Here is a 27,362-nt window from a genome sequence, read left to right as displayed (position 1 = left end):
ATCTGAAGTCTGTATCCCATTTTCCCTTCCTGCCACTGAACAACCGAAAAAACCTGGGGAAGGCATCTTGACACTGTGGTTTCACTCTGATGTTGTATTGCAGGTATGGCCTCGCATGTGCAAGCTGTCTCTTCTCACACCCTTCAGTCAAGCGCCTTCTGTAGCGTGAAGAAACGGAAAGTGGAGATCATCGAAGAGCACCCACCAATGATTCAGAACAATGCCAGTGGGGCCACTGTAGCCACTGCCACCACCTCCACGGCCACCTCCAAAAACAGTGGCTCCAACAGCGAAGGAGATTACCAGCTGGTGCAACATGAGGTGCTCTGCTCCATGACCAGCACGTACGAAGTGTTAGAGTTTCTTGGCCGTGGAACCTTCGGACAAGTAGTCAAATGCTGGAAGCGTGGCACTAATGAGATCGTGGCCATCAAAATCCTAAAGAACCATCCTTTCTATGCCCAGCAAGGCCAGATTGAAGCGAGCATCCTGGCTCGTCTGAGTACAGAAAGCGCGGATGACTACAACTTTGTCCGCGCATATGAGTGCTTCCAGCACAAGAATCACACATGCTTGGTTTTTGAAATGTTGGAGCAGAGTCTCTATGATTTCCTAAACCAAAACAAATTCAGTCCCTTGCCCCTTAAGTACATTCGACCAATACTCCAGCAGGTGGCAACTACCCTAACGAAGCTGAAAAGCCTGGGACTGATTCATACAGACCTCAAACCTGACAACATCATGTTGGTAGACCCATCCCGACAGCCATATAGGGTCAAGGTCATAGACTTCAGTTCAGCTGTCCATGTGTCTGAAGCTGTGTGTTCCAGCTACCTTCAATCCAGATATTACAGGTGAGAGACTGGGCTCGTAACTTTACTAGGAAAAATATTTTATCTATGGGAATTTTCCTACATTCCTGTAAAGGAATGAGAGTCATCCCTTAATGCTAAACTGGGATGGCTCTTAGAATGGCTTGTTGGTCATGGGAAAAAATGGTATCCTAACCTCTTGGAGTTTACTTGCATTGAAAGCCATTGGAAATTTGTAAATAACCATAAAATGTTGTAAAAACAGAGTTTGCCAGTTACAATTTAGAAAGCCTTTCACCTCTGTCAGTACTTTGTTCTCTCTGGGACTGTTTCCAGAAGAGGGAACGTATCTGGATGTCCTGGTTTAGCCAGGATAGGGTTAAGTTTCCCCAGCAGTGGGGGGAGCTCTAGCCGGGTTATTCAATACCATGCTGACGTCACCTCCGGGCGCCCAAGCGCGGGAGAATCAGTGAACGCGCGGGTTGTGTGGTCGCTCTCCTCACCGCTGTATCGGTACATTCTTTGTTCTGTTAATTGTTATTACTGTTATTGCTATTGTTACTGTTCTTGTTGTTGTTCGGTTTGTTGCTGTTGCACTGTTGTATTAAACCTCTCCTTATCTCAGCCCCGGGGTTTTGTATTTCACTCTCTGGCCCATCCGGTCGGAGGGTGGAGGAGGGGCAGCGGCCGCATGGTCTCGGACCCTGGCAGGACCTAAGATACCACACTGGAGAGTCCATATTTCCTTTCCAAGTCAATGCAAGTACGTTCTTGGTTTCAGAAAGACCTTAACCTAAATAAATCCATATTTCAAGTATGTACTCATACGTGAAACCAGGTACTTTACAAGAATAAGGTTGGCCCACAGGAAAACTGTATGGATGCAGAAGATGATTTGTCAAGTAGTTTTCACGCAGGCTGTGGAGCTTGCTAGAGTCAATGGGAGGATTCTGGCTGGCTCCTGTTGGCTCTGCTCCAGGTAAGCAGGCAGCCTGGCCAGGCTGGAAACACCTTTCTCCATGTGGGAAGCTGTTGGTAGGGTTGGGTGAGTATTGTCAGTAATTTGGTGTTGGACTGAGGACCTGTCGTGTACAGTCAATTCCCACTCACAGTGCTTTTAACTCTAGGCATGTTATGTGCTGGGATGGAGTTCTGACCTCTGTGTAGGTGCGTGCGAAGCTCAACGTGTGAACCAGCTACATCCTTCTTCAGTGTGTTGAACAGTTTCAGCAAAGCAGCCTCTTTTCATAACCCCTGGAAGGTCATCTGTCTTAACTCCAAGACACAAAGTCTCTCTGTAGATGTTCTCCTCAGACCTTCTCTTTGGTACCAGTCAGCTTCATTCAGCATCCCAAGGACTGAGAAAAGCAATTCTACTTTTACCTCAGGGGTGGGAAAATATAGGGGGGGGAAAAAAGGGAATTTGTCTTTAGATGATAACTGAATTTAGAAATGTTCAGGCCATGTTTTTGTGGTTGTAATTCTGTGAAACGGGGGCAAAGGGGAAAATGTGATCTTTCCTGATGACTGATTTAATGCAAATCAGTCCTGGCAGCATCCACAGCTGCTCAGATGGGTTAAAGAAAAGCAGGATAGTTGCTCTGTTTGTAATAGGAAAGAAATCTGTCTTATACATCGGGAGGACTGGGGACAAAAAACAAGTATCAGTTGATAACAGACCCTTTTCCTACTTCATAAACATCACAGTGGCAAAGCCCACCTGAGCTGTGAGCTTGGGAAGAGTTAATTTTCACAGGAACTTTGACAGTGTAGCACTGCAGCAGCTGATTTTTATCTTCTTGTCCTTTGCTCTGAAGGAGGCCAGAAAAAAATCCCCAACCCTAGTTTATACCTCAGAAGAGACTTATTAAATGAAATATTCTACCTGATGACAGTCCCATCCTCCAGGAGAGACATGTTTCTGTGGTAAATATGCAAAAGCTTTTAGGGTTGCAATTACCTGGCAGACTAGAAGGAAAAAAAGAAAAAAGATAATACAGGCGTTTTGTTGTTATCTGTGATTCTGCATTAGCAGCCTAGGTCCCAGGCTGAAAGACAGAAGGGGCAGCCAAAATGAAATATGTGACAGAAAGCAGAAATGAAAGAGGAAAATGGTTCATTCTCAGGGACAAACAATATTTTTGTGGCAGTCTCTGGGGAGGAAAAGGCTTGATAAAATTTGCTTTTTATATTTTAAATGTTATTCCTGCCCTGTCTGAAATTGCAGCTTGTTGGATAATAAGTTCTGTCTAATTCCTCCCTTGTTTTTCGTGCCTGAATTGGTGGGAGGAGGAGAAAAGGGGCAGCAGCTCACCAGGAAAAAAAAAAAATTTAAAAAAAAAAAAAAAAATCTTGTTAGGTGGAATTACATCAGCAGGGGGCTGCTGATGAAGCTAAATTCAAGTCGTGAGGAAAATTTTTATTCTTCTTCATTTTCTGATGGGGAAAAATACAGCACAGAGTAAAGATCCATTCCACTCCAAAGAGAAAGACCTTCCATGCTAGGGAGAACACTGGGCTTTATAAAGATTTCATGTGTCTCCCATTAAATTTACACTTGTTTTGCTTACTAGAGTATAAAATACAAGGGGATGACTTCAAGAAATGGCACGTTTAAGCTGAACGTGAAGGAAAAGCTTCCTCAAGAGTAAAACCTCTCAGACTCTAAGCAGGCATGCCAAAGAAGTGACAGAAGTCCTGTGCCCCGTGCATTTAAGGAAAGACATGGCTGAGTGCTGGGGAATATAATGTAGAAGTTGGCTCTCAGCTGGAGGTTTTTTATCACGGACTTTGGAGAGCAAATTCCCAGGTTGTCCCCATATATTATTAACAACTTGCTTTTTCGTTTCCTGCTTTTTTTTTATTTGTTTGTTTAAGACTACTCTCAAGAATGTGATGGCCAAATCCTTTCAAGTGAGGAAAGCTGTGTGGGATCCTGCTCATTCTCAGAGCAATAGAAGGCCTTTCCCCTTCCTGTAAATGATAGGCCTGTTTACTTCTCCTGGAGGTGGAAGACAGAAGTGTCTTGAAACAAACTCCATGCTTGCTCTTGACCCAGATCTGCATAGCCAGCATAAGCTAAAACAGTCCCATGGCTGCTTGCAGACTTTATGTGAGCAATTTGCGGTTGCTGCCACGTAACATGCTTTGAAGACAAACAGGATCCCTGAGTCCGGTTTCTTGTGAGAGGAACGGTGAGCAGACGTGGTATTGCACTGCTGGTGCAGCCTGGGGGCCCTCGCTGGGCGCCCCAACATCAGGAACATTTCTGTCCCACCAGGGGTATTTCTGTCAGGCTAAGCCAGTGCTCTCCGGAAGGATTGTGTGGTATTGAGGTGGCAGGGTGGGACAGAAGGTATCAAAAATGGTCATCAAAATGTCTTTAGCAAAACTAGCCTCTTCCAGGCTAGATCTACCGCCATATTTGATACTGTGGAGATCTTTCTCCCTCGCTCCTGACTGTAGAGGGGCCCAGGAGAGGCAGGACACGCCAGGCTAAGGTGGGCCTTGCAGAAACCCCCCCCTTGCTGCCGAGTGTCCTGGTCTGGGAGGGCAGCACCGTCACATCCCTGTGCCTGCCCCAGGCCTCTGGCGAAGGGGATGAGACCAGCCAGAGCCTGGCGGGGTGGGGGGACAGGCACACCCTGGGCCCTGCCGCTGGCTCTGCACCGGACTTACAAAGGACGTCACAGCCGTTGTGAGAGCTTAAAGCTACTGGTGCTGAGTCCTTTACTAATGGGGAATGACCCCAGAGCAGACTGGGAACCAGGGGTAGGGTCCCGGACCCACAAGGCCCACACTGCCACAGTCATCTCCCCCGGCCTTGATGGCGGCGCAGCTCTGGCACTGTGGCGCTCGCATCGCTGCCCCGCTCCCTGACAGTGCTGGTGGGCCGTGCAGGGGCTCTCCTGCCCCATCCTGATTTCCTCGGCCGCTCCTTGTGCTGCTGCTCCAGCCAAGTCAGAGATTTTGTCAGTACTGTGGTCAGAGTTGTCATCTAAAAGGGGGAGTGCTGTGAAGAGGATCAGCCTCCTTCCTCCCACCCATCTTCGGCCTGTGCTGCAAAACTCACTGTGCTGCAAAGCGTTTCTCCTGTGGCATCCTTAGCCGGCACGTGTAGGACCTGGCTGGTGGCCGTCCAAGCATTCCCCCTTGCTTAGGACAGTGGTCCCAGCTTGCCCCCCAGTCACCGTAGTCCTTCATCTTGTCACTTATCACTTAGCTGAGTCAGCCTGATCAGTGACCCTTCATGGAGGAACATGGTGACCCAGCCATGGTCTGGAGGTGCCTGTGTGAGGAACTGAAGCTGCCAATGGAGGCAGCTCTGCCCAGCTCACAGTGCAGGAGCGGGGCTTTGCAGCTGGGAGTTTTAGCCGGGCACGCTTAGGCTAGGAATGAAACCCCATTCACAGAGCAACCGATCAAAAAGCTGCGATAGCCGCTGCATCATGGGGTATCTTCATGGGATTTTTTTTTTCCCTTTTCTTTTTTGTGCTGCAGTTTGAAAGGGAGATCGTTGAAGTAGTCTCTGTGATCTCCGTTTTGCAGGAGGTCAGAGGGATGAACAACCAGAGAGATCCCTTCTGGGTTGATAATCCGTGTCCGAACAGCTTTCCGGGAAAACCCGCATCCTGAGAAATGCAGGGCTCAGGCTGCAACAGACACCCCCTCTGTTAGAGCCCACATTCATGCACCCAGGTGGAAGAGGGGGTACTACCCTCTGGGAGGGGGGATGGTTAGGGTGGTGGGTAGAGCTGCAGTCCTCCCTTGCTGGAACCAGAGTGTGGGTAGGAGCTCTGGGACGCTTGGAGCAGGAGGGCTTTTCCTGGGGGCACTGCCACTGTGCTGCCTTGTCCTCTTGGCTTTTCTTTGCTGCTCAGCTGAAACAGCTGCTCTGTGTTGCACCCCAGGGATGACAGCGTTTCACTAATTAATGGCATAATCACCTTATGAGATTTAAGTCTTTTAGAATTCGCAAAATATTGCAGATATAAAACAATGGCTGTCACCCATGCACTAGTAACAGATAAATGTAGTTTTGGTTCCTTGTTTTCAAAAGGCTTTGGTATGTGGTGTGTCTGGCTTGGGTTGAGATGTCTGCTTTGTAGGTAAGTGGCCTTTGATGAAATGTTTGGATAACAGAGAATGAAGCCGAGTATCAGTTTGAAGAGGTGTTTTTCTTTTTCAGTCTAGTTTCAGACACTGCAAGAAAATACGCAGGCATAAAGGCCTATGCGCATGCTGTCAGCTGCCCGTATGGAGTAGATAGCGAGGCCGTGTGCAGGTGTGTTTTTTAACTGGCTGTACTCGCTTCGCTGGGTGAGTGCGGGTCCTGAGGGATGCAGGAGCCTAAAACTGGATTTGTCTTGCCACACGTGGACATTGTGCCGTGACAGGTATCAGTCCTCTAGCCGTGCTGACAGGGAGCCAAAGGAAGGTAGATTCCAGAGCAGCATCACAACCTCTTCCCCATCGTGTGGCTCAGAGTATGTGTCATTCTGGCCAAAACTGCACTTTAAATGAGGCAGTAGTAACAGCAGCAAGGATAGGCTGCGCTTATTAGTTTACTCAGTGAATTGGCATCTGTTACATCCTTGTATAACAGTGTTAGTGCATTTACATTTCAAAATCTTCTGCGATTCTGGACTTGCAAAAACATCTCTATCTCAGATTTGCCTCCTTTTGCAGCTGTGGGAGCCTCATTGCTCTGCCAGTCTGTTTCAATCCTACCTGCAACACTCACTGCTTTACTGACTCTGCCTCTCCAAGGTAAAGAGCAGAATAGCTAGATGATTTGAGGAGGAAAGTTTCTTCTGAGGACTGGAGCAAAACCACCAAGTTCATTCCTGAAGTCTAAGCTCGGTTTCACTTAGTGATCATCACACCTGGTAGGTTTGCAAAACAGGCAATGCATTGCAGAAGACTTTGTGGAGGAAAGCAGACTTCAAGCTGTACTGTTTTAAGCAGTTTTTAATTTCTTTTCCAAGGACACTTGGAGGAGTTTGGAGTTGCTTTTTTCAGAACCAAAATTCAGCATTTTTTTTTTTTTTGCAAAACCAACACCAGGATTAATTAAATCTCAGTTTCATTGTACCCAGACCACCGAGCCTTGGAAGGGAACAGACATTCAGCTGAAAGTTTTTGGCTTTGTCCCATCTCAGCGATAGTCAAGCCAGGTTGGTTTTTGGTTTTACAAAACTCAAGCAAAGACAGCTCTTTGCCAAGTTCCTTTGTGCATAAATCACCTCAGAGCAGGGATGGTAAACCAGCACTGTGCCCATGGTGCATCCAACAGAAGATACGCACTGTATATTCCAAAATAACTCCCTTTCTGGGATGTAATTTAAAACAGAAAAGCCTATATTTCAGCCTAAACAATCTCTCCAGACCAGAGTCTCCCTAGGGTTTTCTCTGCTGAAACCTTCTTACTGTTTCCCTAGGTGTGTTTTATTTTGCTCTGAGCAGACATGCCAGCTCCTGCTTTGTCTTGTCAAAGTTAGTGATCTGCCCCTTTCCCTGTGATGCTGCAGCATCTCCCTGCCTAGCTCCAGCACATGATGCTGGCCTCGCTCCGAGAGGAGCCTGCGTTCCTCTGCAGAGTCGGAAAGGCCATCGCAGGAGAGCTTTGTTTATTTATTAACAAAGTGTATAAAATATGACCAGTTATGTGCCTCTGGGCCCAAGAATATTTGTAAGAAAGGGCTGTTCACAAGGAACCTCACAAGGAGGCTTTTCCCAGCAAAGAGAAGACATCAATAGCCTGAGGAGGGAGAGAAGTCTCGTGCTGCTTCCTTTTGGCTCATCCATGTCTGAGTGGTGGAAAATCAAATATCTCAACTGAATGCTGAGCCAGTCCCTTCTGTGCCCTTTCCCCTCTCTGAAGACAGCTCCTATATGGCAAAGACGGAGGACTGACACTAATTATTCCTTCTGCAGATCTCAGTTTTATCTTGGTGGCTGGAAAGGAAGGTGTCCACAGGCAGGGCTCAATCCATTACGGGTGTTGTAGATCAGAGTCAAGTACATGAAAGGCAGCCAGAGGCAGGTACCAGGGTCGGGAGTGCTGGTTTTCCATCAACTGGTGCCACCCCACAGGTGAGGGGCTCTGGTCCTCACCAGTCGGCTGGAGTTGCAAGACCTCTGCCATAGTCCAACGAGGTAAAACACCACAGGGAACTGCTTGGCAGAGTCCCAATAAGCACAGATTAACAACAACAACAAATGAAATAAAAAGATTTTTAGCTGCTACACTCACCATTAATTGTTGGAACAACCAGAGACCCTAAGAGCACCCCAAAATCTGGGCTTTGGGCCACCTGTTAACCATACCCTGTCACATTGCTTTTCCCTTGTTCATCACTGTTAGAGATACTTGCCTGAAAAAGTGCGTTTGTTTCTTTGGAGTTGCTAATTTCCAGTGGTTTCTCTTCCCTGCCTGAAGTTACAGTCTCCCTCTAGATGTGGAAAGGGGATAGGATTGCCAGTGCCACCAATGCAAGCAGCAGGATGATGGCCTCAGGTGAGGGGGTGACACCGGGAGCAGGTGAATGGCTGAAGAAAGATCCCTCTTTTAGGAAGATGTCAGTTGTGCAAAAGAGTGAGCAAAACACAGGGAAAAGAAGGTAAATGCAAGTTTGCTTCTTAAAAAAAGCATTTTTCCAAGGCAGCTTTTAAGCATGTGAGTGATCCCCAGAGAAGGAAGGGCAGCCCTCGGGATGCGGGCAGCCCCATTCACCCTCAGCGGTGCTGCCCGCGGCCTGGGCCAGTGCTGTGCGGGCAGGGAGCCGGAGCCGGAGCGGAGCCACAGTGGCACAGCTGCTGCCCAGGGCTCAGTGGTCAACCACCAGCTCTGGCACAGGTGTCCTGCCCACGCTGGGGCAGCTCACCTCACCCTTCTCCACATCAGCTCCAGAGAGACATGATTTTGGAGAACAGTGCTCCTCTTCCCCTCCACCCCCTCTACTCCATAACCTTCCCGTTTAAGCTCACCTTCCCTCCATGCAGTCCCACGCCTGGCGCTGACCTCCCCGAAAGCAACACCTTCTGGTTTGGAAACAAATACGCTTCAAACGCAGCTGAACTGGAGTTTCTGCCAGCTTTCAAGAGGTCTTGCAGAGAGGAGGCAGTGTGCAGATACACTCGTTACCAGTTTGCGTACTACCACCTGAAGTCATCTGGGAACTCCTGACATAAGCATCCATGAACATTTTTCTTTTAAACCCAGCACTGAATCCTAAACTAATCCCTGCCTTGTCTACACTTGCTGCCAGAGGCATTTCAGTTACCCTGGGAGGACCAGTGAGAGGCTCGAAGGTCCTGGTCTCCCCACTTGCAGGTTGGCCACAGGTGTTCTTGGGTTTAGGGGTTTTTTGGTGGTTTGTTTTTTTCTTTTCCTGCTACTGTTTCTCTCACATGGTCACCAAAACAAGCCTGTCACAGGATTTCCTGCTGTCTGTTTTTCTTCTCTCAAGCTTTATGAGCACAGTAAGGCCCTTTAAGAATGCAGCCTGGTGAAATGATGTGAAAAATCAAGGTCACTCTGGTATTTACTGTACCAGGGCAGGTCTGAAATAGCTACAAATGGCTAGCTTGTTTTACTTAGAAAGAGCTATTTACCTAAGAAATCAAAACCCTCCTATTGCAGCTATTGCTGTAGCACTTCAGACTCCGTCTCTGTAGTACATAAAAGACATACTGTCTTTTGGTAAAGATACCTGTGCTCAGACCAGGGGCTGGGAAATAACTTAGCTCAGTACGGTGACAAGCAGTTGCTCCTGCAGCCGTACTTGTGAGCGATGGTACAATTAGTAGAACTAGAACAAGGGCCACCTGCAATCGGGGTCCACTGTTTGCATGTATATGAAAGACATACAGTTCAGTTTCTGCTTCTAGTTGCTTACTTCTGTGGTTTTGTGTTTGCTCTCCTTTCTCTCCTCCCACTCAAGTTGCTTCCTCGCCAAGTGCAAAGGAAACGGAGTGGGGAAAGGGTGCTCTTTTTTTCAGCTCCGATGACAGAACAGCAGCAGCTGCTCATAGGAACAGCAGTGTGGTGACCCACAGACGTTACTCCAGCAATAGGTGGCCAGTGAAGGAGAGTGCGCTGCAGTCACAGACTGGACTGTTACTATCCACATCTTTCTCTGCTTATTTCAATGCATGTTTGGGTCAGGGCAGTAGCTGGCTAAGGGCAGTAGTGGCTGCTGAGAAGCAAAACGATGTGAGGGGCTGTTGGCGTGAGATCAGTGCTCCAAGTGTGAAAATAAGAGTTCCGAGTAGTGAGATTCATCATCCGTACTTCTGAATATGAAAAAGCAGCATTAGCAACACAGTTTGCACAGGATTTCAGGAATGTTTTGCTCAAGTACCATATATTTAAATCCTATCAGATTTTTGCCTCCCCCTGCACGTTTGTTCACTGCAGGCAAGAGATTTAAGTGTAACATGGAGGAAGCTTACTGCAGACATCTGTGCATTCATTAGGTTCACAAATTTTAGGCCCCAGCACAGTGGGACTGAAAAGCTGTATTACACTGAAGAGCATTTTCTGATTGGAAAGGGTTTCTGCTCTGCTGCTTATTGGCAATGAGGTTAGAAAAGTGACTGACGTTGGCTTATGAGCAAATGAATCATCACTAGAAGAGAGAAATTACCTAAAGATGCTACGATTAGTAAGGGGTTATTCATTCCCCACCTTCAGACCCCTGAATGCTGTGATTTCAGTCCCTGAAGTTTCTATCTTAACTTGTCAAGCCACTTGCTGCCATGGTACTTCAGATTAGCCTAAGCTAATGTAAAAGCACCTAATTCCCGGGTGGGGTCTCAGTAGCTGCGTCCTTCTCCAGGTCACGCTGGGGAAAAAGAGCAACTCTCAGGCAGTTAAGAGTGGTTGTCTTGCTTGAAAAACACTAATCTTGTGGCCTAACTTAAGGTGAGTTAGAGCCACAGCTGTTACTTGTTTAAGGAGGAAGGTCAAGGAAATGTCCTTTGCCTTATAGGCCAGGTCATACAATGGTTATTCTGTGGTGCTTTACAAGGAAAAAAAAAAAAAAAAAAGGCAGAAGAGAGGCATGCGTATATATACTGTGAGAAATTTTTAGTTCTAAGAGGAATAAATAGAAGGGAAGTGGTTCTAGGAACTGAGAGAGGGGAAGAGCAGAGGAGAAATCCTCTTATAGGTGATGGCTACCTGTTCCCTGTATAAGAAAAGATGTGGGAGGAAAGAAGATGAGATTTCACTCTTCTTGCTATCTGGAAACTTCAAAACCAGAGACAGGTGATTTCCAATCAGGACGGTGTGCTTCTGAGATGGGCTGGAAAGTAATCTGTGAGTCCCTGAGTGGCAGCTTAACCTCTGTCTTCTACTTACTGAAGGACAGAAGTAATCGCAGCCGTTGTTTTACTTGCACAGACATGACTTATTTTGCGTTGACAGGTTTTGCCCTTATCTTGCTGTGACTGTGTGGGATCAGTGCTTGGGTGCATGTTCACGTTCTGTCTCCTCCGTCCTTGCACCTCCTGGTTTGCGTTAGCCAGGGATAGCAGACGTCTACCTGCTACCAGACCTACTGTTTGTCTCCAAAGGCTCCTGCTTAGGGGCGGAGGCAGGGTAGATGTGTGGGATTTGACCTGAATCTAACTGAAGTGACTCTGAATCAAAAAAACGTATGGTTCAAAGAGTTGGGTTAACTGTCATTATTTTTCTGTTTGCCAACCACTGCCATTCCTAGCTGGTTTGAAGTAGAAGTTCTCAAGTGCGAGCGCAGTACCCCAGGCCTGATGAGACATGAAAAGTGCCAAAAGCTTTGTAGTGTTATCACTGAACTTCTGCTTTTCTGGGAGGCTTGGGACAGTTTTCCAATAACTCTGGTGACTTGCACAGCTCCTGAGCCCAGGAAGTTCACCAGCTGAAGCCTTTAGAGGAGGAGAATTGTCTGCTCCACCAGCTGACGCTTGTGCTCATGTAGAGGCAGACAAGGAAAAGTTAGCAATGTTTCAGTTAATTTGACAACAGGAGGAGCAATACTATAATGAGTTGTGTTTTAACTGCTGATCATACAATTAGATCGCTTGTGGTAATACTGCTGAGCAACACTGTTTTCTCCCCGTACTCTCCAGTCTAGCTGTAGGTGGCTGTTGCCGTTTACCTTATGCTGTTCTCCTCAGATGCTGTGTTTTCTGAAGCGGGGCTGTGTTTACAGCACAAAGATTTTTTTGTGGCTGAGGCCCTTAAACAAAAGGGTAATAGAGAGTAAGTATAATGGTACACGTGACCATGAGGGCTAGCACGCACGTTAATGTGACAGCTGGTGTACAGAAGGGAAGCTGATGGCCTTTTTCAGATCCACCATGGTAAGAATTCACGTTTCAACTAGTTGCTTCCCTGCAGAGCTGTGCACTCAAAAGAAAGTCCAGGGTGGTGGGGTGGAAGGAGTATCTGATGGCTTAAAAAAGTTTCAGTTGATTTTGTCTGAGAGTGTTTTACTTGCCAGTGGGAGACTGCAAACAGAGAATAATCATCCAGGAGGAAAATGGAGTATTTCTTTGACGCTCACAACAATATTAAGAGGGAGAGATGAAATCTAAAAGATAAACAGGTTCAGCTGAGGCTAGCTGAATTTGCTGGTTACTATGCTAAAAAGTTAATAATGAAACACTGCCATTTGATTTCAGCAGATAAAAGGAAGTAATGGTGGAGGCCTGTATCAAAAATAAAAGCTTACCTAAGCAATCTCATCCCTGTAGTTGTCAAAAATACAGCTCCTGCTGTTGTTAGCCACTTAAATTAGTGGACTGGATACTGGAGGGCTGCATGAGCACAAGCAAAAGCAGAAAATAGCCATGTTGTTGTTTCTGGAAATGCTTTTCTGGAGGCTCATTTGTTAACCTATTTCCTCTTGGCAGGTGCATGAGGGACCAGGGAAGGGAAAGGTACCACGGGCTGCATTTTACTTAGCAATGCCAATATGCATACAGAGATGTGGTGGCTGCAAACGTATTCCTTTGTAAGTGAGGTCAAAATATAGCTTGATGTGTAAGATATATAATGAGCGAGAGAAAGAAAGGCATGTTAACTGGGTTGAAAGATAACATTCTGTCTTTTGAATAGGTTCTTGTTATTGTCACCGATGTCAGTTTCAGCAAAAAAAATACTGAAATATTGAAATTATTCATTTTTCTCTATTGTTTAGCACTTGTTCTCAGCTTTGTTATGGCCACAAAGAGATGATAAAACTGGATTGGCACAAAGTTGACTTTCCCGTATCATTTAGAGTTACGTTTTCAGCCCTTAGCACTTTGATAGGGTCTGTTTGTCGTTTTCAAAATAGCAATAAAAGAGGAGAGAACGTAAGAAAACACAATTCTCTTTTTTTTTTTTTTAATGAAATTGTCAGTGCTAGTCTGAACTTTACCTCTGATCTGTATGAAGTCTCTGAACTGTGCAGTGGGAAGAAAGCAGATACAAAAGAGAGATAAAATATCCATGTGCCTGGCTACTTTAGAAGGTAATAAAAAGCCCCCAAAGTCTTGCTTGTTTTTAATCTGTATATTTATGTCTACATAAATCCTTTGGGAATAAACTTTAAACATTTACGTTGGATTTAGAGAATTACCTTCCAGCATCAGTACCTATGATCTAGCAAAAGAAACTAAGCTTAAGCTTGTGTGAATGGCTCTCTTGGCTTCCAGAGGTATGGGTAACATTAAAGCATGTGTTGAATTGCTACACTAAAATGAGGAATGGTGGTAATGTGTATGAAGTGTTGCAGTGTATTTGCTTTTCCTGGGTGGTTATTGGAGGAATTGGACATGCATGGGGAGGTAGCTCACATCTTAGAAAAAGACTCAATCCGCAGCTGAGTGTCAAGGCACAGTTGACCGCACCCCCACTTTGGGGTGAAGTGTCCTGTTATGTGAATCTTGAATGAGCTCAAGCCTTCAGCCTCCTCATTAGGGAGAGGTGAAGAATTGCCAGCCGCTTCTCCCTGGCAGCTTAAGAAGCACAGCAGTGTCTGTCCCACCTGCAAGTTGTCAGGGCATTTTCCTAGCACCCTGATGCCCTTTGCAGGCTCTGAAGGGCAGCCAAAGTAGAAGTTGGAGAGACAAGAAGCAGGAGCAAACCCAGAGCATGAGGTGTTGGCTCAGATAAAAGATGAGAATGGCAAAGGCCAGAGTTGCTCTAGACAGCCGATACAGCCACATGGACTACTACTCTCAGCCCGATTCTGCAGTGTGTTCTTATGTGGGATTTGAAGAGACTCCTTTCCAGTTCAAGGTCTGTGCTTTTGAGCAACCCTTCAGCTCTAGCTCCTAAACACATGCGCAGCTTTTACCTTAGCCTGGGGCTGCAGGATATGATTATTGCCCACCAAATGGCATTTTAAGTCATGTAAGAATTCTGTGTGCAGAATACAACTGTAACTTTTGTAAGGGGACTGTCACAGCAGCCCAGTGGCAGGGCAGAAAGAAGGGGATGCTGCTTGGTTTTCTGCAGAAAATGCCCCTGACATTCTGTATCGCTCAGATCAAATTGCATTGTGAGTGAAGGTTGGGGGAGTGGGGATGGTTGCAAACTTTGACTTAAGTTTTCAGAGCCATTGGCACGCTCAAGTAGCTTGCAAAATAGCTGCTTCCATTGTATTTCCCTGATGCTTTTGCCTTCTGAGAGATCCAAATTGCTGTGCGTATCCCTTCCACACCAGGAACAGTGCATTTGCTTGATACCGCGTTGCTTTGCTTAGCTTTTAGGTTATGCTTGGAGCTGTGCCACACTATAGTATTTGCTGCCGTCGTGGTTTTCATCAGTGGTGTGGCCGGGCACTGGGGTACATTTCTTCACGATGCTTTGAAACAGCTGCCATGCTCTCATTGTACATACCCATGTGCACACACATGGACCTCTCTGGTGAGCCAGGGTTTCGGCGCGCTGGCTGGTGCCGTGGCAGGAGGGCTAGCAAGTAGCTGGCCGTGGCAGCAGCCCCCGCGGCAGCCAGAGGGGAAAGAGGACTGAGGCACTGCAGGAAGCATAGTGTGGTAGAAAGGGCAGGAGGCTGCTGTGGCTACAGTCTGAGCTTGCTTTCCTCAAAGCTGGCACAAGATTTTCCAATGAGGCCTCAACTGACCAAGAGCTTAAAGGCTTTCTTATCTGCAGAGTGTGACACAGGCCGGTGGCAGCCCATAATTAATAATGATACTAACCCTCCTTATGCAACCAGGGGACGTCTGACAGCGTTAGTAGGTAGTTGCTCAACAACAAGGCATGTTACAACTAACCAGCTGGGACCAATTATGAAAGCCTCACTAATGCTAGCAAGCACTTGCCTGTTCACATCGTTGGACTGAAGTCGAAGAGATGAGTGACTGCTGCGCAGTGCGCGGGCAGGCTGGCGATCAGGTGGTGCACGGTGTTGAGCTGAAGCACAGCCACTGCGTGGAGCGTGGGGTCTCTGCGCTCTGGGGTGCCTTTGCTGGGCACCGATGAGCCGCAGTGCCCTACATTGGCACCGTGTCTAGCTCGTGTTCCCAGATGCGGGGTGAGGAAGTACCCCCAGGGCTGCAGCACCATCTCCCTCCCCACCGCCTCGCTGCTGAGGCAACACCGATATGTGCCCAGTACCCACTTAGCTGCTCACTATGGTTAGAATAGGAGGGGGAGCGGGGGCTCCTAGTTATGGCTTCCTCATGAATTTTTCGTCACTACATGAAGATTTCAAGAGTGTGTGAATAAAGCATAAAATGAAGCGAAAGACTAAGTGGCACTGCACAAAAGGAGAAAAAAACCCAAAACATTGAATCGTTGTCCAAAAGGTGCAGCCATTAGAGAATAATAATAGTTTTTGTGTGCAGTGCAGCTGGGGCCACAGTTGCAGAAGGAGGGTCCTCGGTGACCTGTGCGATGGCTCTGTTTGTTTAATGTGCTAAAACAAAGAACTGAAAAGCAGACAGGGCCCTCGCAGATACTCACAGGGCTTCTCTCTCGGTTCCTGTGCCTGTGCCCTCTCTCGCTGCGTGCGTGTGTGTCTTCATGCTCCAAATGCAACTAATCACAGCTACATGCTCTTGGATGCCTTCCGTTGTGCATCCCTTGTCTCTGCGCCTGGGCACTCCCTTGTTGAATTGCTATTTTTGTAATTTAGAAACTACGACAAATAACGTAAAGTCAAACGGTTACTATTTCATTGTCTGTTTTTGTAATTCTCTGCTCTTCAGAACGAGCTTGGGGTAATGACATTATTCCCACCCCTCCACCCTGACCTCAGTCTTTTTTTATCCATTTAGCAAATACTGCAGCTTGCTCAGTTTTTAATGGGTGGGAATCAATGTGGCTTTTTAAAATTGGATTCTCTCTGCCTGCACAAAATCAATGGTGTTATTGAGCATGTGCAGGGCTGTGTGAACGGGAGCGAGCCAGCAGGGTTTGCCGCCTCAGCGAGGCAGGGGCAAAGCCTGTAACTCACACGGAGAGGATCACTCTTTATTTCTCTGTCATTTTGGTAAGGGCTGACGAGCAGCTTGGTACTGTTTAGAAAGTAGGGCCTAGGGAGCACTTTTCATCAGGTTAATAAGATTTTTAAGGTGGTCAGCGTGAGGCTGTAAAAATGGACTAAAAGCAGACCCATTTGAGTGCCAGTAGGAGGTCTGAAGATCCCAGTAAAATGAGGTTTTATCTGAACCATGCTTTAGTTCGGTACGACTTTACAATTGGGTTTGCCCCATCTTGCGGGGCACTCCCACTGTGGCCTTTGCTCTCAGAAGTGAGTTTCAGAGGGAGCTATAGCAGCAGGGATGCGGTTTTGCTTCATTCAGCCTAAACATTTGTATGCAAACAAATGGGATGGGGAATTTATCTATCCGTGTTTATCTTCTGTGGCGAATGAGTTTACTAACACTGAGCTGTCGTGGGAAACTTGACTGGCAGAATTGGTCATGGCCTTGGGAGATGGAGGCAAGGGCAGATGGATGGTATTGGGGTTTTTTGACTACTTTTTCAGGGATGATTTTCAGTTTTAACATTAGCAGGATTTTATTGCATGGTGTGGGAGGAATGGACTCTTCTATCAGGTTCTCTTCGAGACATCGACGTCATCCGTAAGCCCCAGTTCACGAGGCTGTGGTAGATTGTTTGCGGAACTGTATGAAATGGTAACATAGAAGATATTTTCAATTAAAACTTAGCTGTGGAGGGTGTATCATGATCCATGAAAGACCTTGTGTCCACTTCAAGAGCCTACTGCTGCTGCAGGCTGCATTGGCGGGACAAACAGCGTGCACAAAAAGGAAGTTCAAAATTCATTCCTTTTCGAGTCTTGGCCTCTCTGTGCAAAGTACCCCAAACAGTGTGTATATTTGTCTTCCAGGAGTTGGAGCAATACTACCAACTCTGTTGACACCAGCAGTCTTCCAGCTGCAGCCAGTTTCAGACACCACTGATACGGGTTGGGTTCACACTGATGACTTTAGTTGTATGTGAAAGACTCCAGAACCTTTTATCAACCTGCAGGGCCATTCAGTCATCTCACATAAACGCACATGCCAATGCTTGTTTTGAACACTGCTTTGTTAGGAGCACAGCGAGCTCAGTGTTTTGAGTGAGAGCAGAAATTTCGGGCCACGTGACAGAACGGGTTTTCTAATGCTCCTGTCAGCTGAGGAGCTCTGGGTCCTGAGAAGGAAGGGGTGGCAAGAAGGGACCTTTCCCCAGTGACTGCACCACCCGAAGATGTGTTTCTTTGGTGCCCTATGTTTTCATGACTAAACAGGAGCTCAATTTAAAACGCTGTCAGCTCTGAGGATGGAGTACTGATGAGTGGAAAGGAAGACCTGTGTTTCTAGTGGGTCCATATTTCCGTAGCCAAGAGGAAGACTTGAGCTGGCGTTTGGTTCCTGACAGTGACTTCTGCTGGGGTGCCAACCCTTGGGGTTTGTTGCGTGACTTTTCCGAGTTTTCTTTTCCTGACCCACTTTAGATTTCTTGATTTCTAATTGCTGAAAATCACCATCACCCCTTGATTTCACTTGTAAATGGAGTGGGCTCATTTCTAACAAACAAAATTAACCTTCTCCTGCTGTCCCCGGTTTGAATGAGGATTTTTTTATGGCCATCCTTTAATTGCGTGATCGTGACTGACCTGAGACAGTTTCAGTATACTGCATTCAGTATAGCTCATCCATGCATACATTCTGAAGTATGTGGAGGAGTTATAAATGATGCAGGAATTGTTTCTCAGCACAGGGCTTGGTACATGTATGTATGTGCTAGTGGACACCCTTTTTCATTGTGCAGAGTTTTATCCATGCAGGAAGCTTGTGATCATCAAATATCCTTTAAAAGAAGCTAAAAATGTGTCTTTATTGGCTTCTTTTCTTTCCACAGACAACAAAGGTCCTACTTATTTTCAAATGTTGGCAGCAGTGGAGTTTTCTGCAACTTGCAAATCAGTGCAAGAAGCTTCCCTGGGCTGAAATGTGTTCAGCAAAGGGTCCAGTCAAGCCCCAATTCATTAAGCACCTAATTTCCATGTGCAATGTAATTTTTAATCAAAACAGTGTTCCTTTCATGTGTGCTGATTAGAGCTCTACAAAAAAAATTGGTGTACTGTAGCATGTGCCAGGACATGCTTTTTCCTCTTGCTTTGTGAAGTCCCCAGGACAGGCAGGTCACTTGTTTGTGGAGAGGCCTCTGTTAACTGTGAAGGCAGGAAACTTCTGATGCTGCTTTGATCCAGCCCTTCTCTCCACTCCAGTGTCAGCAGTGTGCTCTGCTGGGAGGGCTGGACCTTCGCAGTGTTCGGTGGGACATGGGCAGACACTTCCAAATGTCCAAGCAGGAGTTCTGCTCCCTCCCAGGGGCTCCTGCTGTCCCTGCTTCCCCTGCATGCTGCCACGGGAATGGGTGAAAATCGTGGGTCAAACTGTGGTAAAAAAATAACAACAGGTTCTTCTTTATTTTGGGTTGGGATTTTTTTAGATTGTAGGGTTGATACCATAAAGATTTGGGTTGGAGCCTTGATGATTAGAAACTTAATTAAAACAGAAAGCTAACGTTCTTGGATTTGGGCGTCTCCTCCGCACCCCATCCAAGGATCCTCCTGGAGAGCCAAAGCAAGGCTTTTACCTTGTTCTCCCTCAGCAAGGCTAATCCCGAAACTCGCTGAGCAGAGGTGCCTCAGTGGGCATTTCCTGAAGCCAGCAGTAAATGCATAGCAGGAGTGCCACTGCATTTTGGCTGTTTGGCCTGGAAGGGAAGAGGAAATCTAATCAGGTACCTGGGAAGTGAAGGCTTCTTAGCTACTTCCTCCTGAGGAAAAGGGTTAGGTCTAATAGATCTAATTATATTATTTCTCTGCTTTATGGTTACACCCATTTGTTTAAAAACTCAATAATCCTTTTATACCAATCCTGTAATGATTATTTAATGTCTGGCTGTTTGTGAAGCCCACCGAGCTGTGTGAATGGAGGATGCTTTACCACAGGGAGTCTGCACAGTTTCTCCACAGGATGATGAGCTGGACCCAAGAGCCTTGAGTGGGGGCCTTAATTGGGTGGCCTTGGACGCATGATGTTTGTTTTGTGCTTCATTTTCCCACCTGCCAAATGAAAATAATGGTAGTTCTCTCCTCTGCAAACTGCTGCAAACGTGGTGCTGTCTCTTGACTAAATACTGCCAGAGGACGCTTCTACAAGGATAAATATTCACCAACTCATGCTTGATTAGCAGATACTTTGCCAGTGGTCAGTGGAGCCCTCAGCTCCGTAGGAGCAGTGACACTTGTGGGCAGCAGGCAGCTTCGTGAGCATCGTGCTCTGCACCGGCCTCCTCACACCAGCTGAGCGGATCCGCTCCTGTTGCTGATGTTTTCTAATGTCTTCCTTTGCAGAGCCCCTGAAATCATCCTTGGTTTACCGTTTTGTGAAGCAATCGATATGTGGTCGTTGGGATGTGTCATTGCAGAGCTGTTCTTGGGCTGGCCGTTGTACCCAGGAGCTTCAGAGTATGATCAGGTGGGTATGGATACTGCCCTAGATGCTGGTAAGTGCATGGATGTTTCTCCCATCTTTTGTCAGCATGAACAGATACCAACTTCTTCTGTTTTGCTAACAGGGGGTAATGTGTTTCTCACCCTCCCAAGTCAACTTTTTCATTATCCACCTGGGGTACTTATTCTAGGTAACCAGTGTGCTCTTTAGTACGCTGGCTTTTAAGTCCTGACTGCCAAAGTGAAATCTCAATCAAGAGTCAACAGTGCTGTTGACTGGAGAGCTCTGTGTTTGTGTCTCCTCACTGAGCAGAACAGGCACCCTTTCTCTGCTGTAACAGCAAGGACTGAATAGAGGTTTATTTGTTAGAAGAAACTGCATGATCTCTGCTGCGTTTCATAATCCCTTTTACAAGGGTGAATATTAAAAGCAATGACAAGAAGGAGAATGTTCACAGTGGTGTAGGTTTCCAGTTAATATAAGCTGTCGTGCTTCTCTCCCTATAGGCTTTTTTGCTCCTTTTGTAGTTCTAAAACTGACAGCGCAGCGGCTGCTAGAGCCAGGGCTGCAGAACACTTTCCATTCCCATAGTCGTCTTTGGGGTGATCTTAGCTTTCTGCAAATGAGGCCTGAAAAGGGTCTTTTTTTCTTTTAGAAAATTAAAAAAAAAGAGCAGGGTAATAAATAAATAAGTTTTTCATATATGCAAATATTTCTTTGACTCTGCTTTTGTAACTAGTGTTTTTCAGTCAGAGCTTTAAAGGTGAAATTTATCAGGGGAAGTAAACGGCAGTGAGGAGCAGGGCCATTAGTGACTCCAAAGTAAATCAGAGGGAGCTGAAAAACTTACAAGCATTTAAAAATCAGATACCAAGCATGAAGAGTAGATTTCTTTCTCCTCACCCCACAAAAGCCATAAAACACACATCTGAAAAAGAAATCACCGTATGTAACTGCCCAGCTTAACTGCCCAGCTCAAAGCTTCCTTCAGTGAATTATGGTGAGGGCTCCTGGGGAGCTGGGAAAGGGGCAGGGACTGATCCTGGCCCCTCACCGCAGCCCAGCTCGCCCTGCAGCACTGGTGCCGGGCTGCAGGCAGCGTCCTGGTGCTTCTCAGGCACGCAGGCTCCAATGGACCTAAGGAGCTGCAGAGTCAAGCAAAGTGCGCTCAGTGAACTGGGTCCTGAGAACTTGGAAGTCTTTGAAGCCACGTCTGCTTTTTATGCCTTTATTTATTTATTTTATCCCCCTCTGTCTCTTCTTTCAAAAACACTTTCCATTCTTCCCTAGAATTTTCTAGCGTAGATGACTATTTTTAGTAGTTTTGCAGAGTTTGCAGCAGTTTTGTGGAAACATTCAGCAGTCAGGAGATGCCAAAGTTAAGGCTTCCTGTGCACACCAGGCATGTGTGAGATCAGTCTCTAATTGTGTAATCACAGACCCTTTCTCCTTTGAATAACTAAATTGAAGTCTGAGATCCTGGAAACACATGTGTAGCATCTTTTAGCTGTGTGAGTGCCAGCGAGGTCATAGTCATGGAAGTAACCCCAATAACAACAAATGTAAGTCACGTAGGCAATAGAGATGAAGTACTTCACATACCATGAGGGTGTCAGTTCATTTGAGTGTATATTTCATCTAAGTTCAAAGATAGTCACTTCATAGTCCTCTGTTTTGAACTTGAAACTGCTGTGTGCTCAGCTGGTGGAAAAAACAGCCAAAGTTAGAACACAAACATCAAATTGTTGAACTTATCTCCTGGAGAGGAGAGTGTGACAGAAAAAGGTGCGAAGCGGTGAAACACCCCATTGAAATCTCTGTGTGGGTCTTCCTCTTTGACCTCTAAAACCTAGGGACTTTCCTCCCTTTATCCGCAGGCTTTGTGGGAGCGTACCGTAAGGGTGAGTTTCCAGTGATGTATGTGATAAACGGAGGATTGCTGCACAGGAATTCTCTTTCTTCTCATTCCTTGCACTGGTCTTGGTTTTTTTTGGTGAAGTCTAGCTGCGTGCTACATTTTCTCTTTCTTTCTTTGTTCTGTTGTTTTAAATGCCTCCTGCCCTCCTTCAGGGAAGACCTCCAGAGATCTTCACAGGATGAACAGTGACCTCTCATCCTTCTCTTACAGATTCGCTATATTTCACAGACACAGGGCTTACCAGCAGAGTATTTGTTAAGTGCAGGGACAAAGACTACGAGGTTTTTCAACAGGGATACAGACTCACCATATCCTTTGTGGAGACTGAAGGTAAGAAGACTCTCCCTTGTTTCTTTTACCTTGCAGTTGTTGGTTGGAAGTGAGGAGACATTCAGGTCACCTCAGAGCCTAGGTCTCTGCTTTTTGCAATGCAGCACAGACATCGGGGTGGGTATAGCCCGAGGTAAAACTGTCATCCCCAAAGTCCGCAGCCCTTAGCCCACCTGCTCGGCACTGCTTTGTGGGAAATTTAAGTCCGGAATTGACCTGGAAATCTCCTTCTAAGTAGTCAATGAATTGATGTGTAGTTCAAATGAAACATGCCCTGGGCAGTCTTTGCTCTCATATCTAATGCATTGGGGCAGGGGAGAAAAAAAAAAGGCATTTTAATTCTGACAGTCCAAACTGCTAGTAATGCAAGTGAGCCCTGAGTCTCTCATACCAGCGTGCTTGTCTGCATCCAGTCCCCAAGGAGAGAGGCCAGTGGGCTTCTGGCTGTAAGGATGGGATGCTGAGCCTCACGCTGGAGCGGGTGTAAGAGACCTTTGTGACTCCCATCGTAGTTGGGAGGATCCTCTGAAGTGAAAAAGAAGAGATACATCACCTTGTGACACAAAAGCTGTCATATAACCATAGCGGAGATAGCGTAAATGTTATCTGGTCAGGCAAGAGAGACACAGTGGTCTCTGATGAGGGAAGGGTAAGGCACAAGCTGGAAGTGGCACATAACCCGCAGCTGATTGCAGGGCAGTTCTGGTCAATGCCTGTCTCCTGTTTTGCGCAGACGCCAGATGATCACGAGGCAGAGACGGGGATTAAGTCGAAGGAAGCAAGAAAGTATATTTTCAACTGTTTGGATGATATGGCACAGGTAAGAGCATTGGTGAGTAACCAGTAAGACTGCCTCACACGCTTTGGGGCAACGCTAACAAAGGAGAACTACATGATGTCTCCATGATCCTATTCTTGTGCCAGCTCTTGAGAAATACCAGGATTATGCCTACCAAATCAGCTTGTTATGTGCTGCTTTGTAGGGGAAACTGCACACAGGGGCATGTGGGCTCAATGGGCTGTAGTAAAGCAGCCTTGGAAAGTGGCTAAGTTGCATCTCTGAGTGTTGAAATCCTGCCCTTTCTCTTGTCTCTCGAGTGCTTCTCTATGTGACCACTGGCAAGTCACTTACTTCTTTGTGCTTTAGAGTTTCCACTTGTAAAACAGTGACATTGGAAATAATCGCCGTGGCTGCAGAAGAGCGCGCTGTCCGTAGAATGTGGCTGTCTGGGGGAATGGGGAGTACTAACGCACTGTGTCAATTCCGTGTGGTTGTGAAAGCGAATTCCAGCATAACCACTCCTGTGACTGGAGTTTGTGTTAGCAAACAAACTAGTGCGCAAAACTGGCACAGCACTAGCGCACAACACTAGCCCAAAGCTGGAGTTTGTGCTAGCAAAGTCTAGACATCATAGCATTCACAAGCAAGTGGAGGGCTGAAATCGGGTGAGACTGTATAAATGGATGAAATAACACAATGGGGTTTTTTTTCCTGGCACGTGATACAGGAATGGAATGTTTCTCATAAACCTGCTGACGATTTTTATTTATTTTATATATTTTTTGCTCACAGAACACATAGTTAAGTATCTGATAGCACAGTCCTTTTATGTGATAAATATACTGATTATCAGAGCTTGCCTGCTACCACGGAAGCTGTTCATCTTCAGTGAAGGGTGACTAAGTGTTTGTCCTGGTTTAACCAGGATAGGGTTAAGTTTCCCCAGCAGTGGGGGGGGAGCTCTAGCCGGGTTATTCAGATACCATGTGGACGTCACATCCTGGACGTCACATCCTGGACGTCACATCCTGGCGCGGGAGTGCGGGGCGCGTGGTTTTATACATCTGCTCCTCTCACTCCTATATTGGTAGAGATACTTTGCTCTGTTCATTGTTATCACTGTTATTCTTATTGCTGCTGTTTGTTGTGTTGCTGTTGCTCTGTTGTATTAAACCTCTCCTTATCTCAGTTTCGGGGCTTTGCATTTCACTCCCTTTGTGGGGGAGGGGCAGCAGCCGCGTGGTCTCAGACCCCGGCAGGGGCTAAACCATTACAGTGTTTCATTAGCCATTGACCCAAGCGAGATGAACACTTAACAGTCTGTCTAGAGATCTGACATGCACAAGCCAGATGACTAGCCACTGTGGAGTCTGCCATGTGACTTCAGCAACTACCCCTTTAGACAGAGAAGCTTGCAGGGCATGTGCTCCAACGAGGAGTAAACAGTTTGCTGGAGACCTGACCATCTGCTCTGTCTCTTTAGTGCTCACCCTTGTCCTTTCTCCTTTAGGTGAACATGACAACAGATTTGGAAGGAAGTGATATGTTGGCGGAAAAGGCAGACCGACGGGAGTTTATAGATCTGTTAAAGAAGATGTTGACGATAGACGCAGATAAGAGAATAACACCCATTGAAACTCTGAACCACCCTTTTGTCACCATGACGCACTTGCTTGATTTCCCTCACAGCACACAGTACGTGGCTTTCATTTCCCTTGGGTTTTGAATTGAGGGGTTCAGATGGGAGCTGGTTGTGGTGGAGACCAAATGTATCTGAGGGGCATTATTAAGATGCTTAAGTCCTAAGTTTTAATCTTTTTCTTGTTTAAAAAAGAGGGTTACCAAATCTTAAGGTTGCAAGAATTGTGTTGTAGGTGCTTGGCATTTAAAACACTGCAGAGTGTGCTACGTTCATTATGTAAATATTCAATAATTACGTATGTTTGCATTAAAATGCAGAAGAAATTATGCAACTAGTGCTGAAAGTATCAGTGTATCTCAAAGTAACATAGTCCTGATTGTTACTGCAGTAATCAACCTTATCTGCAGTGGAGAGCCGACCCTTCCTCCCAGAACCTCCCCATCTTGCAGGGGTCAATTTGGGGCTGTTTGCTTTTTGAGGGAAGAAAGGCTCGTTTACAGGCACAGGCAACAGGACAAAGAGTTGAGTTTTCGGCTTTATTGTTGCCCACCTATGTAACATCAAACACCACGCTCTGACCTCAGCTGACACATTTGTGGAATGGAGATGGGCTCCACTGCCCGGTGGAGATGTGAAGAAGAGTCATGCCTTCAAGACTGGCTCCCCCTTCTCCTCAGGCTACATCATGGAGTGTAGCAGCCTGAAACACAGGAAACCTGTGCCCAGCCTATTGCTCTTGTCCCCTGGGAAGTTCACGTAGGGCCAGGCTTCTCAGGTGCAAGTGAAGGCAGACACGTAGTGGGAATTTTCCAAAGCCTTCAGGACACCTAGCTTTGACCATCCTGCTTTACAGGATGGGACTTTGCAGTTCAAGGTGCTTTTGCAGGCTGTCCCTTCACCTCGTCAGGAGAGCAGAGTTACCCGTGCAGCACTGTACTGACCATGCAGCACTGGGTGCCATGTGCATGGGTGTTTAAAGGCTGTGAGGGGCTCAGGTATGAAAATAAAGGGGACTGCTTAAAAAGCCATAGAGTATGTTTGTGTGGGTGCTGCAGAGCAGCAGGTTACTGTGTCACCTCTCCTGCCCATCTGTGCTCTTACCTGCGGTATTTCAAGTTCATTTAAGGTAGTTTTCCCTCTGTAAAGGAGCTGTAGCTGCCTTTTTGTTACATTTTTCACAAGATAGGAGCAGCTGCTTACCAGAAGGTAGTGGGTGCAGGATCTGTGTAGACCCAGACTCACCCTGCACAGACATCTTTGAGCATTGTTATCTATAAGTAAATAGAAACTGATAAATGTAAACAAGATGGGAGATTGTTGCGCTAAACAGAGAGAAAACAAGTTTCATATACAAATGTTCATAAATAAAAAAAGTATTTTCTAATAGTGTTAACATCATAAACTAAAATTTTTCCATTTTCAGCAGTCCTTTTTACTGTGCAACAACCAATTGTGTAAGATAGGAGAGATTTGTGGCATAACGCGTTGCCGTCAGAAATCTTTCCGCTAACGCAACAGACGATAATTGCATCTTCATTTTTTGAAATGCTCACTTGTGGCTGCTCAGGCAAAGCCCCAGAGAGGTTGAAAATATCACTGGGGCCAGTAGCAGTGAGAATTTTACCCAAATAAACAATTCAGCACCAGGTCTCTGAATACTAAATGCTGTGCCAGCCGGGTGCGTAACCCCGCGCAGCCCCTCCGTGTTGGAAGCAGTGATTGGTAAAGAGAGCAATAAGCTGTAACCAGCGCGGCAAGTTGATGGAAATTTTGTCTGTGATTGCCTGTGGTTTTGAGAATAGAAACTTCAAAGCCTCGAGAGATGCAGGGAGTTGTAATCTCTCTTGAAAGTAAATCAGGCAGCAGAGAAAGTGAGAGTATATGGAAGCTGGAGCTTCTGGAAGGAATCTCTGCTGTGGCATGCTTCAGAGAGGCTGCGAGTTTGAGCAGCCCAGGAGGGGCTGTTCTGCTTACTTTCAAACAAACAGCAAAGTGAGTTTAGCTCCCCACTTCACATATTTAACTGCCTGGCTCATAAATTGTTGGGTACTCCTCAGTCTTTCTGTCTGTTTTGCTCTGTCCCTGCCTTTTATTTTTACCCCCTTTTTTTAAAAGTAAAGACAGAGAGCACAGTATTACATTAGTAGAGATTATACCTTGTTATATAAAACCATTTGGTAACACACACAGTTTATCATGTACAGAATATATACTCTTTCCAGTGCCTTCTACTTTTTGGAGTGAGAATTATGTTCATACTTGACTGGAAAAATGCAATCCAATAGTCCGATAAATATAGAATATTTATTTGATAAGTGTTTGATTTTTCTGAATGTTCTGCAACTTAGAGGTATTTGATAGTTCTTTAACTGAATGCGCATAATGTGCAGCTGTGCACAGTGTCCTGAGCCTGTCTTATCTGCAGGTCTTTATGCCACAGACCCCGTTGTCAAGATATTCCCTGTAAGAGAAGAAAGATGACCATATGAGTAAGAGACAAGACAGGGATAAAAAGATCTAGGTCGTCTTCCTGACCAACCCTAGGGATCGTATTGAGCTTGTTCCTTTTGAAGGGACATTTGTTTCTTAAAAATTATGTGAGGTTGTGTTTACCTCCCCTACCTCTAACAGCTTAGATCGTTGCAAAAGAAATTATGCATACAGCTGATTTTTTTTATAGCTACAGCTGATTTTCACTCTGGATTTTCTATTTTTCTGGGTTGGGATAATGGAAATAAAATAAATGCCTTTGTACTTTTTTGGGTTGTGTTTCAGACTCTGAAACACAATGTTTGTAAAAACAATTATTATGGAAGAATTGTGAAAAACTCTGTTGGGTTTTAGACCTTGGAAAAATGAGATTTTATTAAAAATACAGTTTTGTGTAAGGTCACTATGTTGTTA

The 27,362-nt window shown here is 46.0% G+C and overlaps 1 protein-coding gene across 1 annotated transcript in view; it reads left to right on the top strand.

Moving 5' to 3' along the window:
• Nucleotides 1–27,362, top strand: part of LOC141924138 (homeodomain-interacting protein kinase 2-like) — a 55,143-nt gene that overhangs the window by 11,591 nt on the left and 16,190 nt on the right. The window contains 5 exon segments of the mRNA XM_074826060.1: nt 104–854; nt 19,688–19,811; nt 21,916–22,035; nt 22,769–22,855; nt 24,327–24,511. Coding sequence (XP_074682161.1) covers nt 104–854; nt 19,688–19,811; nt 21,916–22,035; nt 22,769–22,855; nt 24,327–24,511 — 1,267 coding nt within the window.

Source organism: Strix aluco, chromosome 5 (genome assembly GCF_031877795.1).
Source record: "Strix aluco isolate bStrAlu1 chromosome 5, bStrAlu1.hap1, whole genome shotgun sequence".
In the NCBI taxonomy this organism is placed as follows: domain Eukaryota; kingdom Metazoa; phylum Chordata; class Aves; order Strigiformes; family Strigidae; genus Strix; species Strix aluco.
This window is presented reverse-complemented; position numbering and strand designations above follow the sequence as displayed.